The sequence below is a fragment of the Stomoxys calcitrans genome, chromosome 2, assembly GCF_963082655.1.
Source record: "Stomoxys calcitrans chromosome 2, idStoCalc2.1, whole genome shotgun sequence".
NCBI classification, from domain to species: Eukaryota; Metazoa; Arthropoda; class Insecta; order Diptera; family Muscidae; genus Stomoxys; species Stomoxys calcitrans.
Genome location: NC_081553.1, coordinates 37,841,776 through 37,864,721, shown reverse-complemented (window position 1 = coordinate 37,864,721; position 22,946 = coordinate 37,841,776). Strand labels below are relative to the sequence as shown.

Below are 22,946 nucleotides of genomic sequence, written 5' to 3'. Positions count from 1 at the left end.
GCAACAAACAAACACAAATTGATTTTTATACCCATCACCGTAGAATAGGGGGTATATTCATTTAGTCATTCCGTTTGCAACACATCGAAATATCAATTATAGTATATATATTTCGGATCATCGTAAAATTCTAAGACTATTCAACGACGTCCGTGTGTCTGTCCGTCCGTCTGTTGTAATTACTCTACAGCCTTCAAAATTGAGATATTGAGCTGAAATTTGGCACAGATACGTCTTTTTGATGCTCGCTGGTTGAGTTCTTGAACGGGCCAAATCGGACCATATTTGGATATAGCTGCTATATAGACCGATCAGCCGATAAAGAGTCTAATGCCCACAAATGCTTTATTTTTAATCCGATTTCGCTGAAATTTAAAACAGTGAGTAGTTTAAACATCTGAACCAAATATGATTCAGATCGGACTATATTTATATATAGCTGCCATATAGACCGATCTTCCGATAAAGGGTCTGAAACCCATAAAAACTCTATTTATTACCCGATTTCGCAGAAATTTTAAACAGTGGGTTATTCCAAGCCTCCCCACATCTGATCTAAATATGGTTCAGATCGGACTATATTTAGATATCGCTGCCATACTGACGATCTCCCGATAAAGGGTCTGATGACCATAAAAGCTTTATTTTTTAACCGATTTCGCTGAAATTTGAAACAGTGAGTAGTTTTATGCTTCCCAACATCCGACCCAAATATGGTTCAGATCGGACTGTATATAGATATAGCTGTCATATAGACCGATATTCCGGTTAAGGATCTGAAGCTCATAAAAGCTTTATTTATTACACGATTTTGTTGAAATTTGAAATACAAAATTCAACAATGACTTATATTTATTAGACCACTCAATGTCCGTGCCGAATTTGGATGCATAAGTAATCCAATTTCCACCGGATTGTGGCGAAAGGGGTCTTCATATAATATATATACCCGAGGTTGTAGGTATCCAAAGTTCGGCTTGGCCGAATTTAATTCCTTTTTATGCCCTTCACCATAGAATGGTGGTATACTAATTTCGTCATGACATTTTAAGACGAACTAGCCATGTCCGTCCGTCCGTCTGTCGAAAGCACGCTAACTTTCGAAGGAGTAAAGCTAGCCGCATGAAATTTTGCACAAATACTTCTTATAAGTGTAGGTCGGTTGGGATTGTAACTGGGCTATATCGGTCCACGTTTTGATATAGCTGCCATATAAACTGATCTGGTATTTAGACTTCTTGAGCCGTTAGAGGGCACAATTCTTATCCGATTTGAAATTTTGCATGCCGTGATTAGCTATGACTTCCAACAACTGTGCTAAGTATGGTTGAAATCGATCCCTAACTTGATATAGCTGCCATATAAACCGATCTGGGGTCTTGACTTCTTGAGCCACTACAGGGTGCAATTATTATCCGAATTAGCTGAAATATTGCATGACATGTTTTGTTATTACTACCAAAAACTGTATTAAGAATGATTCAAATCGGTCCATAACCAGATATAGCTGCCATATTAAACCGATCTGGGGTCTTGACTTTTTGAGCCTCTAGGAGGCGCAATTCCTATCCGATTTGGCTAAATTTTGCGTGAACTGTTTTGTTATGATATTCAACAACTGTGCCGAGGATGGTTAAAATCGGTCCATGTTTTGATATAGCTGCCATATAAACCGATCTTGGGTCTTGACTTCTTGAGCCTCTAGGGGGCGCAATTCCTATCCGATTTGAATGAATTTTTGCAAGAAGTATATTGTTATGATATCCAACACCTGTGCCAAGTATGGTTCAAATCGGTTCATGATCTGATATAGCTGTCATATAAACCGATCTTGGGTATTGACTTCTTGAGCCTCTAGAGGGCGCAATTCCTATCCGATTTGGCTGAAATTTTGCATGACGTATTTTATTCTTACTTTCAACAACTGTGCCAAGTATGGTTCACATCGGTTCATAACCTGATATAGATGTCATATAAACAGATCTGGGATCTTGACTTCTTGAGCCTCTAGAGGTCGCAATTATTATCCGATTTGCCTGAAATTTTGTACGACGGAACCTCTCATGACCATCAACATACGTGTTTATTATGGTCTGAATCGGTCTATAGCCCGATACAGCTCCCATATAAATCTATCTCTCTATTTTATTTCTTGAGGCCCCAAAGGGCGCAATTCTTATTCGAATTGGCTGACATTTTACACAGGTTCCCAACATATAATTTAATTGTGGTCCAAACCGGACCCTATCTTGATATCGCTCTAATAGCAGAGCAAATCTTTTCTTGTATCATTTTTTTGATAAAGAAGAGATGCCGGGAAAAGAACTCGACAAATGCGTTCCATGATGGAGGGTATATAAGATTCGGCCCGGCCGAACTTAGTACGCTTTTACTTGTCTGTCCATAAGCAGGTTAAGTTCGAAGATGGGCTATATCGGACTATATTCTGATATAGCCCCCATATAGACCGATCCTCTGATTTAGGGCCATAAAAGTGAGCTGTGTTAGGCCCCTCGACATCCTTCGTCAATTTGGCCCAGTTCGTTTCAGATTTGGATATACCTGCCATATAGACCGATCCTCCGATTTAGGGCCTTAGGCCCATAAAATCCACATTTATTATTCGATTTTGCTGAAATTTGGGACAGTGGGTTGTGTTAGGCCCTTCCATATTCTTCGTAAAATTGGTCCAGATCGGTCCAGATTTGGATATAGCTGCCATTTGGACAGATCCTCCGATTTAGGGTCTTAGGCCCATAAAAGCCACATTTAATATCCGATGTTGCCGAAATTCCGGACAGTGGGTTGTGTTAAGCCCTTCGACATTCCTCTTCAATTTGGCCCTGATCGGTTCAGATTTAGATATAGCTGCCATATAGACTGATTTCTCGATTTAAGAGTTTGGGCCCATAAAAGACGCATTTATTGTCCGATGTCGCCAAAATTTGGGACAGTGAGTTAAGTTAAGCCCCTTGACATACTTCCGCAATATGGCACAGATCGGTCCATGTTTGGATGTAGCTGCCATATAGACCGATCTCTTGGTTTTGGTTTTTGGGGCCATAAATGGCGCATTTATTGTCCGATGTCGCCGAAATTTGGGACAGTGAGTTTAGTTAGGCTGTTCGACGTCCTTCTTTAATTTGGCCCAGATCGGTCCAGTTTTGAATATGGCTGTCATATAGACTGATCTCTCGATTTAAGGTTTTGGGCCCATAAAAGGCTTATAAGTATTTGGTCCAATTCGGATCATATTTCGATATAACTGCTATTGGACATAAGGTATGCAATTTTCTCCGGATTGTGATGAATGGTGGTTTACATATATACCCGAGGTGGTGGGTATCCAAAATTTGGCCCGGCCGAACTTAACGCCTTTTTACTTGTTCTTAAATAAAAACCAATTTAAATTACAAAAATTCTAGAGTTTACTACAAATTTACATATCATGCTTAGTTTTTGCCACAGTTTAGAATCTATGCTCCCATTCAATGTCTTATTGAAATATAAATGTCTCCAAAAAATTATGCATGTGATATTCACGATGTTGCTCCACATATGATTGCAACCGATTCCAACTAAACAGTAAACCAGAACGTGCCTTAGAGAGAAGAGCAAAAAAAAAATATCAATGCAATGCAACCTGTTAAACTGCAAACTGCTCCAAAATAATCCAGCATGGAGGTGGCAGTAGTCAGCTGTGGTTCCAAAACTTTGGCACAGAACATAACAATTACTTCGAAATGACAATAAAATAGTCACGTATTTCAGCACAGTTCAACCACCAACCACCTACCAACTGGAGTATCAATGGAAGCCAAAGTCATAGTTAGTACCAAAAACCAAATAACAGCACCACCAAATAGGAAACAAATGTAAAGTAGCAACAACAGCAACGGGGGCAAATAATGAAGTTGCCAAAAAACGAAAACAGCAAACCAAAGGCATTGCATTTGGGGGTATACAAGCAACCCATTGAGCTGAGATTTTCACTTTTTCAAGCTGGGTAAAATAGCAAATTGCGCAACAAACTACCGAAACCTCAGCATGATTATGATTGTTACCTATTCTGAATGTTTTATGCGGTGTATTGATATATTGGGTTGCCCAAAAAGTAATTGCGGATTTTTCATATAGTCGGCGTTGACAAATTTTTCACAGCTTGTGACTCTGTAATTGCATTCTTTCTTCTGTCAGTTATCAGCTGTTACTTTTAGCTTGCTTTAGAAAAAAAGTGTAAAAAATGTATATTTAATTAAAGTTCATTCCAAGCTTTATTAAAAATGCATTTACTTTCTTTTAAAAAATCCGCAATTACTTTTTGGGCAACCCAATAGTTACTGTCTTTGTTTGCGCCATTTGCTAGCAGTTTATCGGCTGCCTACATTTCATAGTACGACTGTATTTTGGTAGTTCCAACATTTGTTTCTTTTGGAAAATTTGCATTTAACATGGTCTACCTGCTGTGTGAATCGAGTCTAAGAATAAAGATCAAAAGTGACTTTAAATAGCTTAGATCCCATTAAGCTTAGATTTAAAACGACATGGTGAACAGTGGCTCACAAAAAAAAACATAGAAAATGGGAGGAAACACCTCGACATGGAGCTCGAAACCGATGATACTCCATTGGATCTACAGTAGACGTAGCGATGAGGACCACGCCGACAAGCCCACTGGAGACTATTCTAGATATCCGATCCATGGACATTCATATTAAGTGTGAGGCAGTAACTGCGGCTATGAGACTAAAGGCGATAGGAGATAGGAGAGGATAGATAATAGGGGCAGGAGATACAAGTTACCTACAGTGACACATGTCTCCTTGGGAGGAGAGAATGTTCCATCTATAAAAAGCGCATAATACCTGGGTATTTTGCTGGGCGGGAAATTCAACTTCGAATCCAAAATTTTTGAAAGGACAAGAAGGCAACTCCTGTGCTACACACCTGCAAGAGAGTTAATGGCAAAAGTTGGGGGCTTAGACCGCGCGTCATGCAGTGGGTATATACTGCAGTTGTCAGAGCTATAAGGCTATATGGTGTTGTGGTCTGGTGGACGGAGCTTGAAAAGTACATCTACGATTTAATACTACACCGAATCCAAAGGATGGCTTGTTTGTGCATCACAGCCGCACTGAGGACGACATTAACTGATGCACTGAGGCCACCATAGCGCAGAGGTTAGCATGTCCGCCTTTGAAGCTGAACCCCTGGGTTCAAATCCTGGCGAGACAATCATACAATTTTTAAAATTTGAAAATTTTGCCAATGAACATTCCACTAAGGAACAGGGGCAAACTTCTCACATATCAATGAGTGCAGTCCGATTCAAGTTTAAACACAATGATAAGGGGCCTCCTTTTTATAGCCGAGTCCGAACGACGTGCCGCAGTGCGACACCACTTTTGGAGAGAAGTTTTACAGGGCATAGTACCTCACAAATGTTGCCAGCATTAGGAGGGGAAAACCACAGCTGAAAATTTTTTGTTTCTGATGGTATTGTCAGGTTAAGCGTTCAGCGTCATAGGCGGACATGCTAACCTCTGAGCTACCGTGGCCTCCTATCAAAAAAAATTTCCACGGTGGTTATCCCCTCCTAATGCTGGCGACATTTGTGAGGTACAATGCGATGGAAAAACTTCTCCACAAAAGAAGTGTCGCACTGAGGCACCGCTTACGGATTCGGCTATAAAAAGCAGGTACCTTATCATTGACCTTAAACTTGAATCGGACTGCACTCATTGATATGTCAGAAGTTTGCCCCTGTTCCTTAATGAAATGTTCATGGGCAAATTCGCATTGCATTTACTGAATTTAATGCTAAATCTAATGCCCCTGGACCTTGTGGCTAGACAAATTGCTGCTCCCACTGTTGTGAGGCTAAGGGAGCTTTCTCTTTGGTCATGTGGCGGCTACGGACACTGTGTTATCCCTGATACAATGTCCGATGTTCCAGGCAGTGTGGATTACGCCCTACCTGAGCCGCTTTTTGGCAAAAAGTACTGTACCACTATGCCTGATAGAACCGATTGGAACTACGAAATCCCTGGAAAGTTACATAAACTTCTATACGGATGGTTCCAAACTAGACAACCAGGTGGTTTTTGGGGTGTACACAAAGATCTAGAACTGTTCATATCGAAAAGGCTACCCGACCACTGCAGTGTGTACCAAGCAGAGATCCTTGCAATTAAGGAAGTGGTGGAATGGCTAAGATATAATGTCATAACGACGATTGGCATAAATATCTTCTCAGATAGGCAGGCAGTCATTAAATCCCTGGAAAACGTATCTTGAATACAAAAAACGCTCTCCATTGTCGCAGATCTCTCAACGAAATGGCTGAACAGTTCAAAATTCACTCTATTTTGGGTGCCGAGCCACAGAGATAGCCCAGGGAATTCTAAAGCGGAAGAGCTTGCGAGACTTGGAACTATCCATCTCGTTCCAGGGAAACTGGAATCTGTGGGTATGCGACATGTAAGCTAAGTTTTCAGGATCAGGCCCGAAGAGCAACGAATGATCGATGGTCACAAACAGGGGACTGTGAGCATTCCAAAACAATGTGGCCTAATTTAGACTTGAAGAGGTCTACCGCATTGCTGTCACTGGCTAGAACATAGGTTTCAGTCATTGTGTTCATCATGACAGGTCACTGTCTAATCGGAAAACATGCTAACAGACTGAAGGTTGAAAGCAAAGACTTTTGCAGAAGCTGTGAGGACATCAAGGAAGAAGAGACTATCGAACACCTTCTGTGTCTTTGTTACGCTCTGGCAGTCAGAAGGAGTTCCACTTTTGGATCTTATTTCTTTGAGAACCAGTCTGATTTAGCGGATGTGAACATTCGCAAGTTGTTGGGCCTTTTAAAGCGATCTGGATGGTTCAACGGTAGAAACTAGAAGGCATCTTCCTTCTTCAGTTTCTGTGGAATCACAATGAACGAAAATGTCTAAGTGAGTCTAATGGCAGATTGCCACTTTAACCTAACCTAACCTATGGGCAGGTGTACCTTAGCGGTATAATCGAGGCGACGATAGGAGACTTGGAAGGAAGGGAAGACGTCTCCGATCTGAGATTCCACTTGAGGTCGAGTGCGAGACATTGCTGCTAGAGGCACAGTCTTCGATTAACGGAACTCTGGTATAGCCATCTGGAAGTCCATGCTACACAGATGGATCAAAGCAAGAGGACAGAGTGGGCCTGGGGGCCTACACTGAGAACCCAAGGACTGGGTTCTGCTTTCGAATGCCTGACCATAATACGGTCCTGCAGGCGGAAATCCCTGCCATCATGGAATGCGTGAGGTGGTAAAGTGTTAACGCTAGGACATAGAGTGTGAACATTTTTAAGGGCAGTATATAGGCCATCAGGGCAACCAGGACGAACAGTCTTGGAGTGTAAGAAGGAGATTACAGAAATTTTTTGGTGCTTTGTCATTCGTAGATGGGAGTCTTAAACCAAATCTCCGAGTAAATTAGTACGTCTTGTTTGGGCTAGTCCTCAGCTTATAGTTTTAGGCAATATCTATATGATCCGTAGGTGCGATTAAAACGTCTGTTGTTGATTTATGAACAACTTTAGTTAATTTATGAACATTTTTGGTTGATTTGATAATACCTGTGTGTTGTTTCCTTTTATGAACCAACGAAGTCAATTTGACAAAGTCGTGTTTGACTTCCTTAATCTCTAAGTTCCCAGAATCAAGGAAATTTGATAATTCAGCCGCATAGCATATTGTTTGTCGATTAAGAGATATTTGAATCTGCTTCTCTACTATCAAGTCCATCTTCACATTGTTAAATGCCCCATTGATACCAAGAACGACTGCCTTGGCGAACTTCTTTAGTGGAATAGATGTCTCTTATTACCATTAAGGTGGGCCGTCTACACAGAAATAACATTGAGGTAGAGGTCTTGGGTCGCGCTAAAGTTCTCCGATGTCAATCTCTCATTCACCTTCAGGTCAATCCATCTTTTTATACCCACCACCGTAGGGGGTATATTCATTTCGTCATTCCATTTGCAACACATCGAAATATCAATTCCCAACCCTACAAAGTATATATATTTCGGATCGTCATAAAATTCGATTTAACGAAGTCCGTGTGTCTGTCCGTCCGTCTGTTGTAATCATTCTAGAGCCTTAAAAAATTGAGATATTAAGCTGAAATTTGGCACAGATACATCTTTTTGATGCATGCTGGTTAAGTTCTTGAACGGGCCAAATCGGTCCATATTTGGATATAGCTGATATATAGACCGATTTTCCGATAAAGATTCTAATGCATATTTAGTCTATCAAACGGAGGATAATTCTAAGCGCCAAAAGAACAAAATGTAAATAAATACTTGTCTTGGCTGTTAGAGACCAAAGTGGAATTCATTCATTGTGCCAAATTTGAGCCAAATCGGATAAGAATTATCCCCTATAGTGGCTTAAGAAACAAAATTGGGAGATCTGTTTATATGAGAGCTATATCAGGATATGGTCATACATGTTGTGCGAAATTTTAACCAAATCGGATAATAATTGCGCCCTCTATCGGCTGAAGATTCAAGATTTTCAAAATTCAAGATACGAGATCGGATTATATGGGAGCTGTATCAGGTTTTGGTCTGATTTGAGCCATATTTGGCACAGTTATTAGAAATTGGAATAAAACCCTTCGTGCAAAATTTCAAAACTAAAACTCTTCACGCAAAATTCCAACCAAATCGGATAATATTTGCGCCCTCTAGCGGCTCTCGAAGTCGGAATCTGAGATGGATTTATATGGGAGCTATATCAGGATACGAACCGATTTGAGACATATTTGGCACAGTTGTTGATGGCCTAACTAAAACACTTTGTGAAAAATTTCAGCAAAATCGGATGATAATTGCGCCCTCTAGCGGCTCAAAAAGTCAATATCCAATATTAGTTTATATAGGAGCTATATCAGGTTATGAACTGATTTAAACCATACTAGGCACAATTTTTGATGTTCAAGCCAAAACACTTCATGCACAATTTCAGCCAATTGCACCCTCTCCAGAAGTCATGATCCGAAATCGGTTTATATGGGAGCTATATCAGGTTATGGGCCGATTTAAACCATACTTGTCACATTTGTTGATAGTCCAAATGAAGCACTTCATCTAAATTTCAGACTCATGGGATAATAATTGCGCCCCCTAGCGTCTTAGGAAGTCAAGATCAGAGATCGGTTTATATGGGAGCTATATCAGTTTATGAACCGATTTGAGCCATACTTAGCACAGTTGTTGAACGCCAAATTGAAACACTTTGAGCAAAATTTCAATCACATAGGACAATAGATGCGCCCTCTAGCGGCTCACGAAATCTAGATCAGAGATGGGAGCTATACAAAAACACGGGACGATTTGGCAACTAGCCTTAAGTTAGCGTGCTTTCGACAGACAGACGGACGAACATGGCTAAATCGACTAAGAATGTCAAGACCACCAAGAATATATATAATTTGTAGGGTCTCAGACCAATATTTCGATGTGTTACAAAGAGAATGATGAAAATAGTCTATTTCCATCCTATGGTTGAGGGTATAATTACTCTAAGGGCGAAATTTTTAGAAAATTTTATAAAAATTTCTATAAAACCAAAATTCCATTCAAATATTCTCCACAATCCAAATTTCAATAAAATTTTCTAAACACACCAGATTTTAATCTCAGGGTCCCTTTTGTAATCGGGGTGCGCTAATACCCCGAAGACACTACGTACTCGACCACCACAGCGCTTCTACAATTTCTCAACTTTCCTTACGAAATGTAGATTTCAATTCAAATGCAACTTCTCACCCCTACAGCCAAAATCCCCCCTTGCCTTTATGGTCTTTGACAATTAGTTGCAAAAACACTTTTAAGCTAACATTCAACAATGAAATGCAAAAATGTTTTTCTCAATCATTTTAGCCATTCGATTATAATGAAATGCATTTTGTTTGGAACAGCTTCCGGCTATTACAGAAACAGCAATCTGCACATGTTCGGAGGCAACAAAAAGCCCAAGCTTCCCCAGCATGATGGTTGAATGTAACCCAAAACTTTATATTGATTGCAATCACTTGCAAGCAAAGTAGCGGAAGAGAGGGAGTCTGCATGAAAATCCCAACTACATGTTGCTTTTCTTGCAGCTGTGCCACAGACCGCCAACACCACACTCGATACTTGGCAGTGGTGGCGGCCGTTAACCACCATCGTCATCCAGTAGGCAACTGGCCAGCCCGAACAGATGTATTCGGGCTACAGAGAATGGTGTGCACTAGAAGATAGGCACAGATAAATGAGGGTAATCGCCAGTAGCTGCAATTGTCTTCTGGATTTCAAATTCATTAATTTACAACACTTGGCCAATACAACAACAACAACAACAAAAGTCCAGGCGAGATGAGTTTCGTGTTTCCTTCGTAAATGTAGTGAAAATCAATTTTTCCATTGGGGTGGAGTAATTTTGACAAAGTTTCTGGCTGATTTGCCTGCTGTATTAAGGCAATTTTCGGAGGCTGCTTTTCTGCGCTACGAGTTGATGGTGATGATGATGGCCATGCTGAAAGTACTCTCCAAACTATGTTGCCGTTTTGTACTGACAATTGTCAGCACAGCAGGCAACTGCCGGGTAACAGCATACCGCCAATATGTTGCTACATGCTTCTGATCACAGCTACTCTGTGATTTGCTTTTAAATATAAAAGCTTTGCTATTTGCTCTAACTGTTTAACTGGCGTTTGGAGTAGCCTAGCAGCAGACCAAGCGGCCAACACATTTGACAATTGTGGCTGCCACTAGGAAGCTTTTTATCCTTTTGTGTCTGAAGTTGTGGTTTGCGTAATTGTATGCTGCCATGTCGAGGCGACTGCTGCTTCTTACAATTGTTTGGCACTTTGTAACTGTCGGCGTCTATTATTGTGTTCATATTTTTCCAAGGGGAGGCCAGCAACCGGTAGAAATGGCAAAGCTAACAACTAAGAGCGTGCTAAGTGCGGCCGGGCCGAATCTTATATACCCTCCACTGTGGATCGCATTTGTCAAGTTCTATGCGCGGTATCTCTTTTTAAGGCAAACAAAGAATATTGAATATGCTATTGAAGCTATATCAAGTTATAGTCTGATTCGGACCATATATGAATGCTGACCATTGCAGAAGTCTTTGTTGTAATATTTCAGTTCATTCGGATAAGAATTACGCCTTGTAGGGGCTCAAGAAGCAAAATCGGGAGATAGGTTTATATGGGAGCTGTATCAAGCTATTGGTCGACTCAGACCATATTAGACACGTATGTTGAAGGTCATGAGAGAAGCCGTTGTACAAAATTTCTGCCAAGTCGGATGAGAATTACGCCCTCTAGAGGCTCAAGAAGTCAAGACCCAAGATCGGTTTATATGGCAGCTATATCAAAACATGGACCGATTTGAACCATACCATACTTAGCGCAGTTGTTGGAAGCCATAACAAAACACTTCATGCAAAATTTCAGACAAATCGGATAAGTATTGCGCGCTCTATTGGTTCAAGAAGTCAAGATCCAAGATCGGTTTATATGACAGCTATACCAGATTATGAACCGATTTGAATTATACTTGACACAGTTGTTGGATATCATAACAAAAAACGTCGTGCAAAATTTCATTGCAATCGGATAAGAATTGCGCACTCTAGAGGCTCAAGAATTCAAGATCCAAGATCGGTTTATATGGCAGCTATATCAGGTTATGGACCGAGTTGAACCATACTTGACACAGTTGCTGGATATCATAACAAAACACGTCGTGCAAAATTTCATCCCAATCGGATAAGAATTGCGCACCCTAGAGGCTCAAAAATCAAGACCCAAGATCGGTTTATATGGCAGCTATACCAAAACATAGACCGATTTGAACCATACTTAGCACAGTTGTTAGAAGTGATATCAGTACACCACGTGCAAAATTTCATTCCAATCGGATAAGAATTACGCCCTCTAGAGACACAAGAAGTCAAGACCGCAGATCGGGTTATATGACAACTATATCAAAATATTGACCGATATGGCCCATTCACAATCCCAACCGACCTACACTAATAAGACATATTTGTGGAAAATTTCAAGCTACTAGCTTTCCTCCTTCGAAAGTTAGCGTGCTTTCGACAGACAGACGGCGGACAGACGGACGTACATTGCTAGATCGACATAAAATGTCACGACGATCAAGAATATATATACTTTATGGGGTCTCAGGCAAAAATTTCGAGTAGTTACAAACAGAGTGACGAAATTAATATACCCTCATCCTATGGCGGAGGGTATAATAAATTTAGCTGGAGGGCATCATTTTTTTTTCTACATACAGAACTTCAGTCAAACCAGCAAAAATTAAAGCTTCTAGGAACGGAACAAGAATGGTCGAGAGACCGGTTTACATAGGAGCTATATCCGGTTAAGGACTGATTTGGACCGTATTTGGCATAGTTATTGGAAATCGAAACAGAACACCGCATGCAAAATATCAGCCACATCGGACAAAAATTGCGGCTTGTAATGACTCAAGAATTCAAATCGGGAGATCTGTTTATATGGGAGCTATATCAGGTTATAGACAGATTTGGACCGTACAGTTGGATTTGGATTTGGCACAGTTATTAAACGTCATAACAAAATACTACATGCTCAATTTCAGCCAAATCGGACAAAAATTGCGGCTTGTAAGTGCTCAAGAAGTCAAATCGGGAGGTCGATTGATATGGGAGCTATTCTGTTCAATAACAAGGGGCCTCCTTTTTATAGCCGAGTCCGAACGGCGTGCCGCAGTGTGACACCTCTTTGGAGAGAAGTTTTTACATGGCATAGTTCGGACGTGGGCGTTCAGCGTCATAAGCGGACATGCTAACCTCTGCGCTACGTTGGCGTCCCATAACAGAACACATGCAAAATTTTAGCCAAATCGGTTAGAAATTGCGGCTTGTAAGTGCTCAAGAAATCAAATCGGTAGATCGGAGCTATATCAGGTTATAGACCTATTCGGACCCAACTTGACACAGTTGTTGAAAGTCATAACGGACACTACATGCAAAATTATAGCCAAATCGGTCAGAAATTGCGGCTTGTAAGGGCTTAAGAAGTCAAAACAGTAGAACGGTTTATATGGGAGCTATATGAGGATATAGACCGACTTGTGTTCCTTTATGACTTCGGAGGAAGTCATAAAGAAACACTACATGCCAAATCGGACAAAAATTGCGGCTTCCCGGGCCCAAGAAGTCAAATCGGGAGATTGTTTTATATGGGAGCTATATCTAAATCGGAGCCGAAATGGCCCATTTCCTATCCCCAACGATCTACATCGATGCAAAGTATTTATGCGGAATTTCAAATGGCTAGCTTTTCGCGTTCGACCTCTATCGTGATTTCGACAGACGGACTTACGGACATGGCTAGATGGAATCAGAACATCGAGAAGATCAAGAATATATACTTTATGGGGTCTTAAACGAATATTTCGAAGTGTTACAAACGAAATGAATAGATTAGTATAACACCATCCTATGGTGGTGGGTAGCAAAATTGATTAAAATCCATTACGTTCAGCTGAGTCGAATAAATCCCTTTATGCACAAGGTTGCGAAAGTCCATTCTTTACCTATACTAGAGGACAAGCTATTTATATGCTGCTAAAGGTATAGAATTAAGGCTTTTAAGCGAGGGATAAGAGAGAATTAAAGAATTATCAAGAATCATTAGATCAGAGTTGCTTCTGAATCCTGGTGACTCCTGAAGTACTCCTGCAGTATGACCGATTAACTTTTAGAAACAGCAACATACGAGCTATACATAATTATGGGAAATGACGTGGCTCTTGTCAAGTTGTGAGGTAACGGGGTTCTTGGACACAGATCATATAATTGTAAACTCATCTCTCTCCTAACTTACTTTCTTCAATTGGCTATGACAGAACATTTGTTTCTCTAGCCGAATGTAAAATATCGTTCCAATCGCCTCCATCTTCTGCGCTCATTCTAAAATCTCTGACACCAAGTTTCGAGGTGTCTCCCAACACGTGATCTTTCCATAGGACGTTTGGTCGTCCTGGTCTGGGTGTACCACCGTGTTTGCCTTCAAAAGACTTTTTTGCTGGAGCTTCTTCATCGATTCTGACAACATGACCTAGACAACGCAGCCGTTGTATTATGATGCGTGTAACTATGATATCGTTATCATACAGCACATACAGCTCGGGGTTCATACGACGCATATGTTCTCCATTAACGCAAACTGGTCCATATATCTTACGAAGAATCTTTCTCTCAAATACTCCAAGTACTGGCTCATCTGCTTTCACAAGTACCCATGCATTAGAACCACATAACAACACGGGTAGTATTAATGTCTTGTATAGTGTAATCTTCGTCTGTCGAGAGGTGGCCTTGTTTCTCAACTCCTTACTTAATCCAAAGTGGCATTTGTTTGCCAGAATTAATCTTCGCTTTATCTCAAAATTGTTGTCATTCGTTTCGGTTAGGGCGGTGCCAAGGTAGATAAAGTTGCTAACTATCTCAAAGTTGTGGTTCCCAACTTTCTCCATTTTCTTTATCTGCTCGGTTGCACAAGGCTTTTTGGGAGTTGAAACCATCCATTTTGTCTTAGCTCCATTTACTGCCAGACCCATTTTCACTGACTCTCTTTCGATTCTTTCAAAGGATGAAGTTACTACTTCCGGTGACCGACCTATGATATCGATGTCGTCGGCATAGGCGAGTAGCTTGTGTTCTCTTGTGAGTAGTGTGCCATATCTATTCACATCTGCATCTCGTATAATCTTCTCCAGCAGGATATTAAGGAGATCACACGATAGGTTATCTCCTTGTCTGAAACCTCGTTTGGTGTTAAATGGTTCCGAGGGATTCTTTCCTATTCTTACTGAGGAATGTGTTTGAGATCATGTCATCCTTCAGAGTCTTATTAATTTTGCAGGGATAGCAAACTCAGACATGGCTTGAAATACCTTTGAACGTATAGGCCTATCGGTAGCGGCTTTGTAGTCAACAAAGAGATGGTAGGTGTTGATTTGTCCTTCTCAAATCTTTTCCAGGATTTGGCGTAGTGTGAATATCTAGTCCAGGGTGGATTTACCAGGTCTAAAGCCGCATTGATAGGGCCCAATTATCATTGACTTTAGGTTTTAATCACACAGTACGCTCGAGAGTATCTTATATGCGATGGGGAGGAGACACATTCCGCCTTGTCTCCTTTCTTGTGTGCGGGACATAGTATGCTGAGGTTCCAATCATCGGGTATGCGTTCTTCTAGCCAGATTGCGCAGACATGCTGATGCATACGCCTTTTCAGCGTGTCGCCTCCGGTCTTAAATAGTTCAGTGGGTAACCCGTTGGCTTCTGCTGCCTTGTTGGATCTCACTGCTACTTGGACCTCATTCTGACTAGGAGCTTAACATTCTATACCATCATCAAGGATTGGTTCTGCGGTATCCTCTCGCCGCCATTGTCGGACACTAGCAGTTGGGTAAAATGTTATTTCCATATCCTCAGCACATTATCTGTATCAGTTACCAGATCTCCTTCTTTGTCTCTGCAGGAGAATGTGCCTGCACCCAAGGTTTGATGTTTAATTCTTTCTGATTCTGTACATCTCAATTTGCTCACACTCAAGTCTTTCCATTTCCTTTTTATACCCTACCCCTGAGGATGGTGGAATACTAATTTCCTCATTCTGGTGTTACAACACCTCGAAATATACGTCTAAGGCCCCATATATATTCTTGATCGTCATGTCATTTTAAGTCGATCTAGCCATGTCCGTCCGTTCGTCTGTCCGCCCGTCAGTCAGTCCGTCCGTCTGTCAAAAACACGCTAACTTTCAAAGGAGTAAAGCTAGGCGCTTGAAATTTTACACATAGATTTTTTGTTAGTGTAGGTCGGTTGGGATTGTAAATGGGCCAAATCGGTTCATGTTTTGATATAGTTGCCATATAAACCGATTTTGGGTCTTGACTTCTTGAGCCTCTAGAGGTCGCAATTCTCGTCCGAGTTGACTGAAATTTTGCACGTGGTGTTTTGATATCACTTCCAACAACTGCGCTACGTATGGTTCATATCGGTTCATGTTTTGATATAGCTACTATATAGACCGATTTTGGGTCTTGACATCTTGAGCCTCTAGAGGACGCAATTCTTGTCCGATTTGACTGAAATTTCGCACATAGTGTTTTGGTATCACTTCCAACAACTGTGCTAAGTATGGTTCACATCGGTCTATAACCTGATATAGCTGCCATATAAACCGATATTGGGTCTTGACTTCTTGAGCCACTAGAGGGCGAAATTTTCGTCCGATTTGAATGAAATTTTGAACGTAGTGTTTTGGCACTTTCAATAACTGTGTTAAGTATGATTAAAATCGGTTAATAATCGGGTATAGCTGTCATATAAACCGATCTTGGATCTTGACTTCTTGAGCCAATAGAGCGTGCAATTTTCATCCGATTGCGGTGAAATTTTGCATAGCCTGCTTATGATTTATGGTTATGACTTCCAACAACTGTGCTAAGTATGGCGCAAATCGGTACATAACCTGATATAACTGCCATACAAACCGATCTGGGATCTTGACTTCTTGAGCCTCTAGAGGGCGCAATTCTCATCCGATTTGGCAGAAATTTTGTACAAAGGCTTCTCTCATGACCCTCAACATTCATGTCTAATATGATCGGAATCGATTTATAGCTTGATACATCTCCCATATAAACCTGATTTTGCTTTTTGAGCCCCAACAAGGCGCAATTCTTATCCGAATGGACTGAAATACACAAAACACAATGACTTCTACAATTTTCAGCATTCAGTTCATTTATGGTCCGAATCGGACTATAACCTGATATAGCTCCAATAGCATAACAGTTCATATTCAATATTCTTGTATGGTGTACCTAAAAAGAGATACCGCGCAAAGAACTCGACAAATGCGATCCATGGTGGAGGTTGCCCAAAAAGTAATTGCGGATTTTTCATATAATCGGCGTTGACAAATTTTTTCACAGCTTGTGACTCTGTAATTCCATTCTTACTTCTGTCAGTTATCAGCTGTTACTTTTAGCTTGCTTTAGAAAAAAAGTGTAAAAAAGTATATTTGATTAAAGTTCATTCCAAGTTTTATTAAAAATGCATTTACTTTCTTTTAAAAAATCCGCAATTACTTTTTGGGCAACCCAATAAGATTCGGCCCGACCAAACTTAGCACTCTCTTACTTGTTTTTGTTTGTTTCTCAGAGTAATTGTAATTTAACGAGTGCGGGTCACTGGCCCAGCGCCGCGCATGCGTTTCGTAGGATCGCACGTGTATACCTGGGTCTCGCGAGCCAGCCGCTCTTAACCTGTGAACAGTCACTGATGTTGGCCATTGGTTATTTAAAGGTGCCAATAACTCACCTTGTCATCTCGAGTATCTTTGGCACTAAGTATTTAAGTAAGAGTCAGTGCCACTTGACCCCTCACTGAGACCCATCTCTCGAGGACTGTTTCTAGCATTTAGGCTGCTAATGCAAAGTAAGGTCACATTAACTTGCAACCTTAGAAAACCCCGGAAAAAATGTTTTTCACTTTTATATTTTTTTACCAATTAAATTAAATTTTCATAACAAACAGGCTTAAACATATTTGAGAATATCAAAATATTACCACCCATGATCCTTTTGCACGACATGCTTATAAATCGTATAAGGAACCGGATATGGTTTTGGTACAGCGATTTTAATTTGTTTAATCACCTCCACGGGATATGGCTTCTCCACTTCTACAGGATATGGCTTCTCCACCGTATAGGGTATGCGTTTCTCTGTAATCTCAGGAACTATGCGATATGTTGGCACTTGAATTTCTTGCTGTATGGGCACATGAACAGCATAGGGTTCGGGTATTTGTATGCGTATAACATTGGGAACTTTAACTGGCACCGGATGGGGTATATTCAGGGGTATTTTCTCAATAACCTGAACTGGAACATGTTTATTTACTTCCGAATAGGATTCTGAAGGTTGAAAATGCTGTGCATGATGAGCAGCTGGACCTGTAACGCCCGACAGAGATTGATGAGGATCGGACAGGGAAATATCCTCAGTGTCAATGTGAGAGCAGATGCCTTGATGTATGACGAAGGACAGGCTGGCACAAAGGCCCAGTAGAAGGATTGGGAAGTTCTAAGAGAATAATTAAAGAAATTATTATTATTTTGTGTCCCACTGGAGTTGTTAAGTGCTTACATTAGTTCTGGCCATGTCCCAATTTTTTCTGGTTTTTTCTATTCCTCAAATTGCCTTTGGTTACTCTTGGTTATGGTATGAGTTGCTGCCCGTTTGATTTAAAACTGTAGCAATTTTCCCCACTGGCCTTGGCTTTTATTTGAAACTGCATTTTGTTCCTCTTTGGGCTTTTCACAGTCACAGCATCATCATTGTCGTCGCCATCATCATCATCATCATCATCGACAATGAATGGGGGAAAAGTGAAAGATACCAAATCACCGTTTTGTAAATTGTTGCCTTGGTGTTTTTCCCTGGACCATGGTAACACATCGCTGATGCATGGTTCCCTATACAGCCACTCACCCAGTGGCTTGCTCAGTTGCAAGTTGGCCCACCATAGCTTGGTGCGCCAACTCGGTCATTATCGTTATGGCATATTGTGCAATCGCTTAATATTATATCACATTAAAATGAAAGTACCTTTAGTTTTTACCGGTAATTTACATTGTTTTGGATTTTTTTTTCGCCATTTGGTTAATATTTCTTTGTTTTAAGGAAATGCAGTTTAACATTGATAGGTTTTTCCATTGTGCAGTACTTCCATTTCGGAAAATTAGATCAAATAACGGCGGCAGGGTAAAAAAAAAATCTTAGCCATCGCCCTCTCTCTTAACTAAGAAAAGCTGGAAAAAACAAGGATAGGATTTCATTCATGAATGGGTATTTGTTACACTTAAAATGTTAAGTGCATAGGGTTGCCAAATGATATAGAATTCAGACAGAAACGAAATTCCCCTTCCCTAACGAGACTCATAATGGTTCTATTGCATAAAACAAAAACAAGTAAAAACGTGTTAGGTTCGGCCGGGTCGAACCTTATATACCATATACCAAGGTTCGCATCTGTCGAGTTCTTTGCGCAGTATATCTTTTTAGGCAAACAAAAAACAATGAATAAGGTCAAAGGAGGAGCTATATCATGTTATAGTCCTATTCGGGTTACAAGAAGCAAAATCGGGAGATCGGTTTATATGGGAGCTGTATCAAGCTATAGATCGATTCAGACCATATTGCACACGTATGTTGAGGGCCATGGAAGAAGCCGGTGTACAAAATGTGTGCCAAATCAGATGAGAATTGCGCTCTCTGGAGGCTCAAGAAGTCAAGATCCAAGATCAGTTTATATGGCAGCTATATCAGGTTATGAACCGATTTGCATCATACTTATCACAGTTTTTGGAAGTCATTTCAAAACACATCATGCAAAATTACAACCAAATCGGATAAGAATTGCGCCTTCTAAAAGCCCAAGAAGTCACCTACACCAGGTTATCAACCGATTTGGACCATACCTCGCACAAATGTTGGAAATGATATCAAAACACCACGTGCAAAATTTCAGTCAAATCGGGCGAGAATTGCCCCCTCTAGAGGCTAAAGAAGTCAAGACCCAAAATCGGTTTATATGGCAGCTATATCATGTTATGAACCGATTTAAACCATACTTAGCACAGTTGTTGGAAGTGATACCAAAACACCACGTGCAAGACCCAAGATTTGTTTATATGGCAGCTTTATCAAAACATGGACCGATTTGGCCCAGTCATATCAAAACACCTCAAGCTAAATTTTAGCCAAATCAGTTAAGAATTGCGCCTTCTAAAAGCTCAAGAAGTCAAGACCCAAGATCGGTTTATATGGCATCTATACCAGGTTATTAACCGATTTGGCCCATACTTCGCACAAATGTTGGAAGTGATATCAAAACACCTCATGCAAAATTTTAGCCAATTCAGATAAGAATTGCGCCTTCTAAAAGCCCAAGAAATCAAAACCCCAGATCGGTTTATATGGCATCTATACCAGGTTATTAACTGATTTGCCCCATACTTCGCACAAATGTTGGAAATGATATCAAAATACCACTTGCAAAATTTCAGTCAAATCGGACGAGAATTGGGCCCTCTAGAGGCTCAAGAAGTCAAGACCCAAGATCGGTTTAAATGGCAGCTATATGAAAACATGGACCGATTTGGCCCATTTACAATCCCAACTGACCTACACTAATAAGAAGTATTTGTGCAAAATTTCAAGCGGCTAGCTTTACTCCTTCAAAAGTTTGCGTGCTTTCGACAGACGGACGGACGGACGGAGGGACAGACCGGCGAACATGGCTAGATCGACTAAAAATGTCATGAAGATCAAGAATATATATTCTTTATGGGTTCGTAGATGAATATTTCAAGGAGTTACAAACAGAATGACGAAATTAGTATACCTCCATCCTATGGTGGAGGGTATAAAAACAAGAAAAAGCGTGATAAGTTCGGCCGGGCCGAATCTTGGGAACCACCATGGATTCTGCTAAAATATGGAAGCTATATCTGGTAATAGACCGATTTTGACCGTACTTGGCACAAATGGCAAAGATGCATAACATAAAATTTCAGCCGAATCGGTTAAATTTCGCTGCTTGTAGAGCTCAAGGAGTCAAATCGGGCGATCGGTTTATATGGGCGCTAAATCAGGTTATAGACCGATTTGAACAGTTGTTAGGATTCACAACAGAACACTATGCACAAAATTTTAGCCAAATCGTATGAAAATTGAGACTTCCAGGCCCTCAAGAAGTCAAATCGGGAGATCCGTTTAAATGGGAGATATATCAGGTAAAAAGCCGGACCGTACTCGACACAGCTGTTGAAAATCATAACAGAACACCATGAGCAAAATTTCAGCTAAATCGGATGAAAATTGAGGCTTCCACGGGCTCAAGAAATCATATCGGGAGATCGGTTTATATGGTTTATATGGGAGCTATATCAGGTTATAGACCGTTCTGGACCGCACTAGATATAGTTGCTGGAAGCCATAATAGAACTCCGTATGCAAAGTTTCTGCCAAATCGGACAAAAATTGCGGCTTGTAAGGACTCAAGATATACAATCGGGAGATCGGTTTATATGGGAGCTATATCAGGTTATAGAGCGATTTGGACCGCACTAGACATAGTTGTTGGAAGTCGCAACAGATTACTTTAAGCAAAATTTTAGCCAAATCGGACAAGAATTGCGACTTGTAAGAGCCCCAGAAGTCAAATCGAGGGATCGGTTTATATGGGAGCTATATCAGATTATAGACCGATGTGAATCGTACTAGACATAGTTGCTGGAAGCCATAACATAACACCGTATGCAAAATTTCACCCAAATCGGACAAAATTTGCGGTTTTTAGGAGCTCAAGAAGTCAAATCGAGGGATCGGTTTATATGGGAGCTATATCAGGTTATAGCGCGATTTGAACCGTACTTGACACAGTCATTGAAGGTCATTACGGAACACTACAAGCAAAATTATAGCCAATTCCGACAAAAATTGCGGCCCCTGAAGGCAGCCAAGAAGTAAAACGGGATATCCGTTTGTATCGGAGCTATATCAGGTTACAGATCGATTAGGGCCGTATTCGGCACAAATGTTGGCAGTCTTAACGGAAGAATACATAGGAAATTTCAGCCAAATCGGACGAAAATTGCGACTTCCGGGGGCTCAAGAAGTCAAATCGGGAGATCGGTTTATACGGGAGTTATATCTAAATCTGAACCGATATGGCCAAATTGCAATTCCCAACGACCTACATCAATTTTGTGTATCTGTGCAAAATTTCAACCCAATATTTTGAGCTGTTACAAACAGAATGGCTAGATTAGTACACCCCCATCCTATGTTGGTGGGTAGAAAAAAATTTGTTAAAAGACATAAAATTCGGCCAGGCCGTACTTTGAATACCCACCACCTCGACCATCTCGTCATAGTGCTGTGAATCAGCATCATACTCGTATATGTACCTCGCGCAGCTATATCTTAATATAGTCCGATCTCAATCATATTCAAGAAGGCTATGTAAGGCTCTAACACAACTCTTTTTTTATACCCACCACCGAAGGATGGGGGTATATTCATTTTGTCATTCCGTTTGCAACACATCGAAATATCCATTTCCGACCCTATAAAGTATATATATTCTTGATCGGCGTAAAAATCTAGAACGATCTAGACATGTCCGTCCGTCTTCAAAACTAGAGATATTGAGCTGAAATTTTGCACAGAGTATTTTTTTGTCCATAAGCAGGCTAAGTTCGAAGATGGGATATATCGAACTATATCTTGATATAGCCCCCATGTAGACCGATCCGCCGATTTAGGGTCTTAGGCCCATAAAAGTCACATTTATTATCCGATTTTGCTGAAATTTGGTACAGTAAGTTGTGTTAGGCCCTTCGACATCCTTCGTCAATTTGGCTCAGATCGGTCCAGATTTGGATATAGCTGCCATATAGACCGATCCTCCGATTTAGGATCTTAGGCCTATAAAAGCCACATTTATTATCCGATTTTACTGAAATTTAAGACTGAGTTGTGTTAGGCCCCTCGACATCCTCCGTCAATTTGGTTCAGACCGATCCTCCGATTTAGGGTCTGAGGCCCCAAAAAAGACGCATTTATAATCCGAAGAAGAGAGCAGAATACAGCCAACAGTTTTAAATTTTATCGAAGTCTAATACACGTGATTTTATGATCCCAAGAACTTAAATCGGAGGATCGGTATATATGGCAGCTATATCCAAATCTGGACCGTTCCGAACCGTATTGAATAAGGATGATGAGAGTCCTAATAGATTTAACTGTACCAAATT

General features: G+C 40.7%; 1 protein-coding gene across 1 annotated transcript; it reads right to left on the bottom strand.

Moving 5' to 3' along the window:
* Nucleotides 1–17,685: 17,685 nt before the first annotated feature.
* LOC106088082 (uncharacterized) lies at nt 17,686–18,674 on the bottom strand. Its single transcript, XM_059361415.1, has 3 exons — nt 18,616–18,674; nt 18,398–18,563; nt 17,686–18,207 (listed from the first exon to the last, which is right to left on the bottom strand). The coding sequence occupies exons 1-3, from the start codon at nt 18,672–18,674 to the stop codon at nt 17,686–17,688; spliced, it is 747 nt and encodes a 248-aa protein (XP_059217398.1).
* Nucleotides 18,675–22,946: the final 4,272 nt, after the last annotated feature.

Excerpts from the sequence above, each read along its gene's own strand:
- LOC106088082 (XM_059361415.1), bottom strand. The coding sequence starts at position 18,674 with ATGACCGAGTTGGCGCACCAAGCTATGGTGGGCCAACTTGCAACTGAG. Across the intron at positions 18,564-18,615 it reads GCAACTGAGCAAGCCACTGG|GGAAAAACACCAAGGCAACA; the intron begins GTGAGTGGCTGT and ends ACCATGGTCCAG. Across the intron at positions 18,208-18,397 it reads AGTTTCAAATAAAAGCCAAG|AACTTCCCAATCCTTCTACT; the intron begins GCCAGTGGGGAA and ends TTATTCTCTTAG.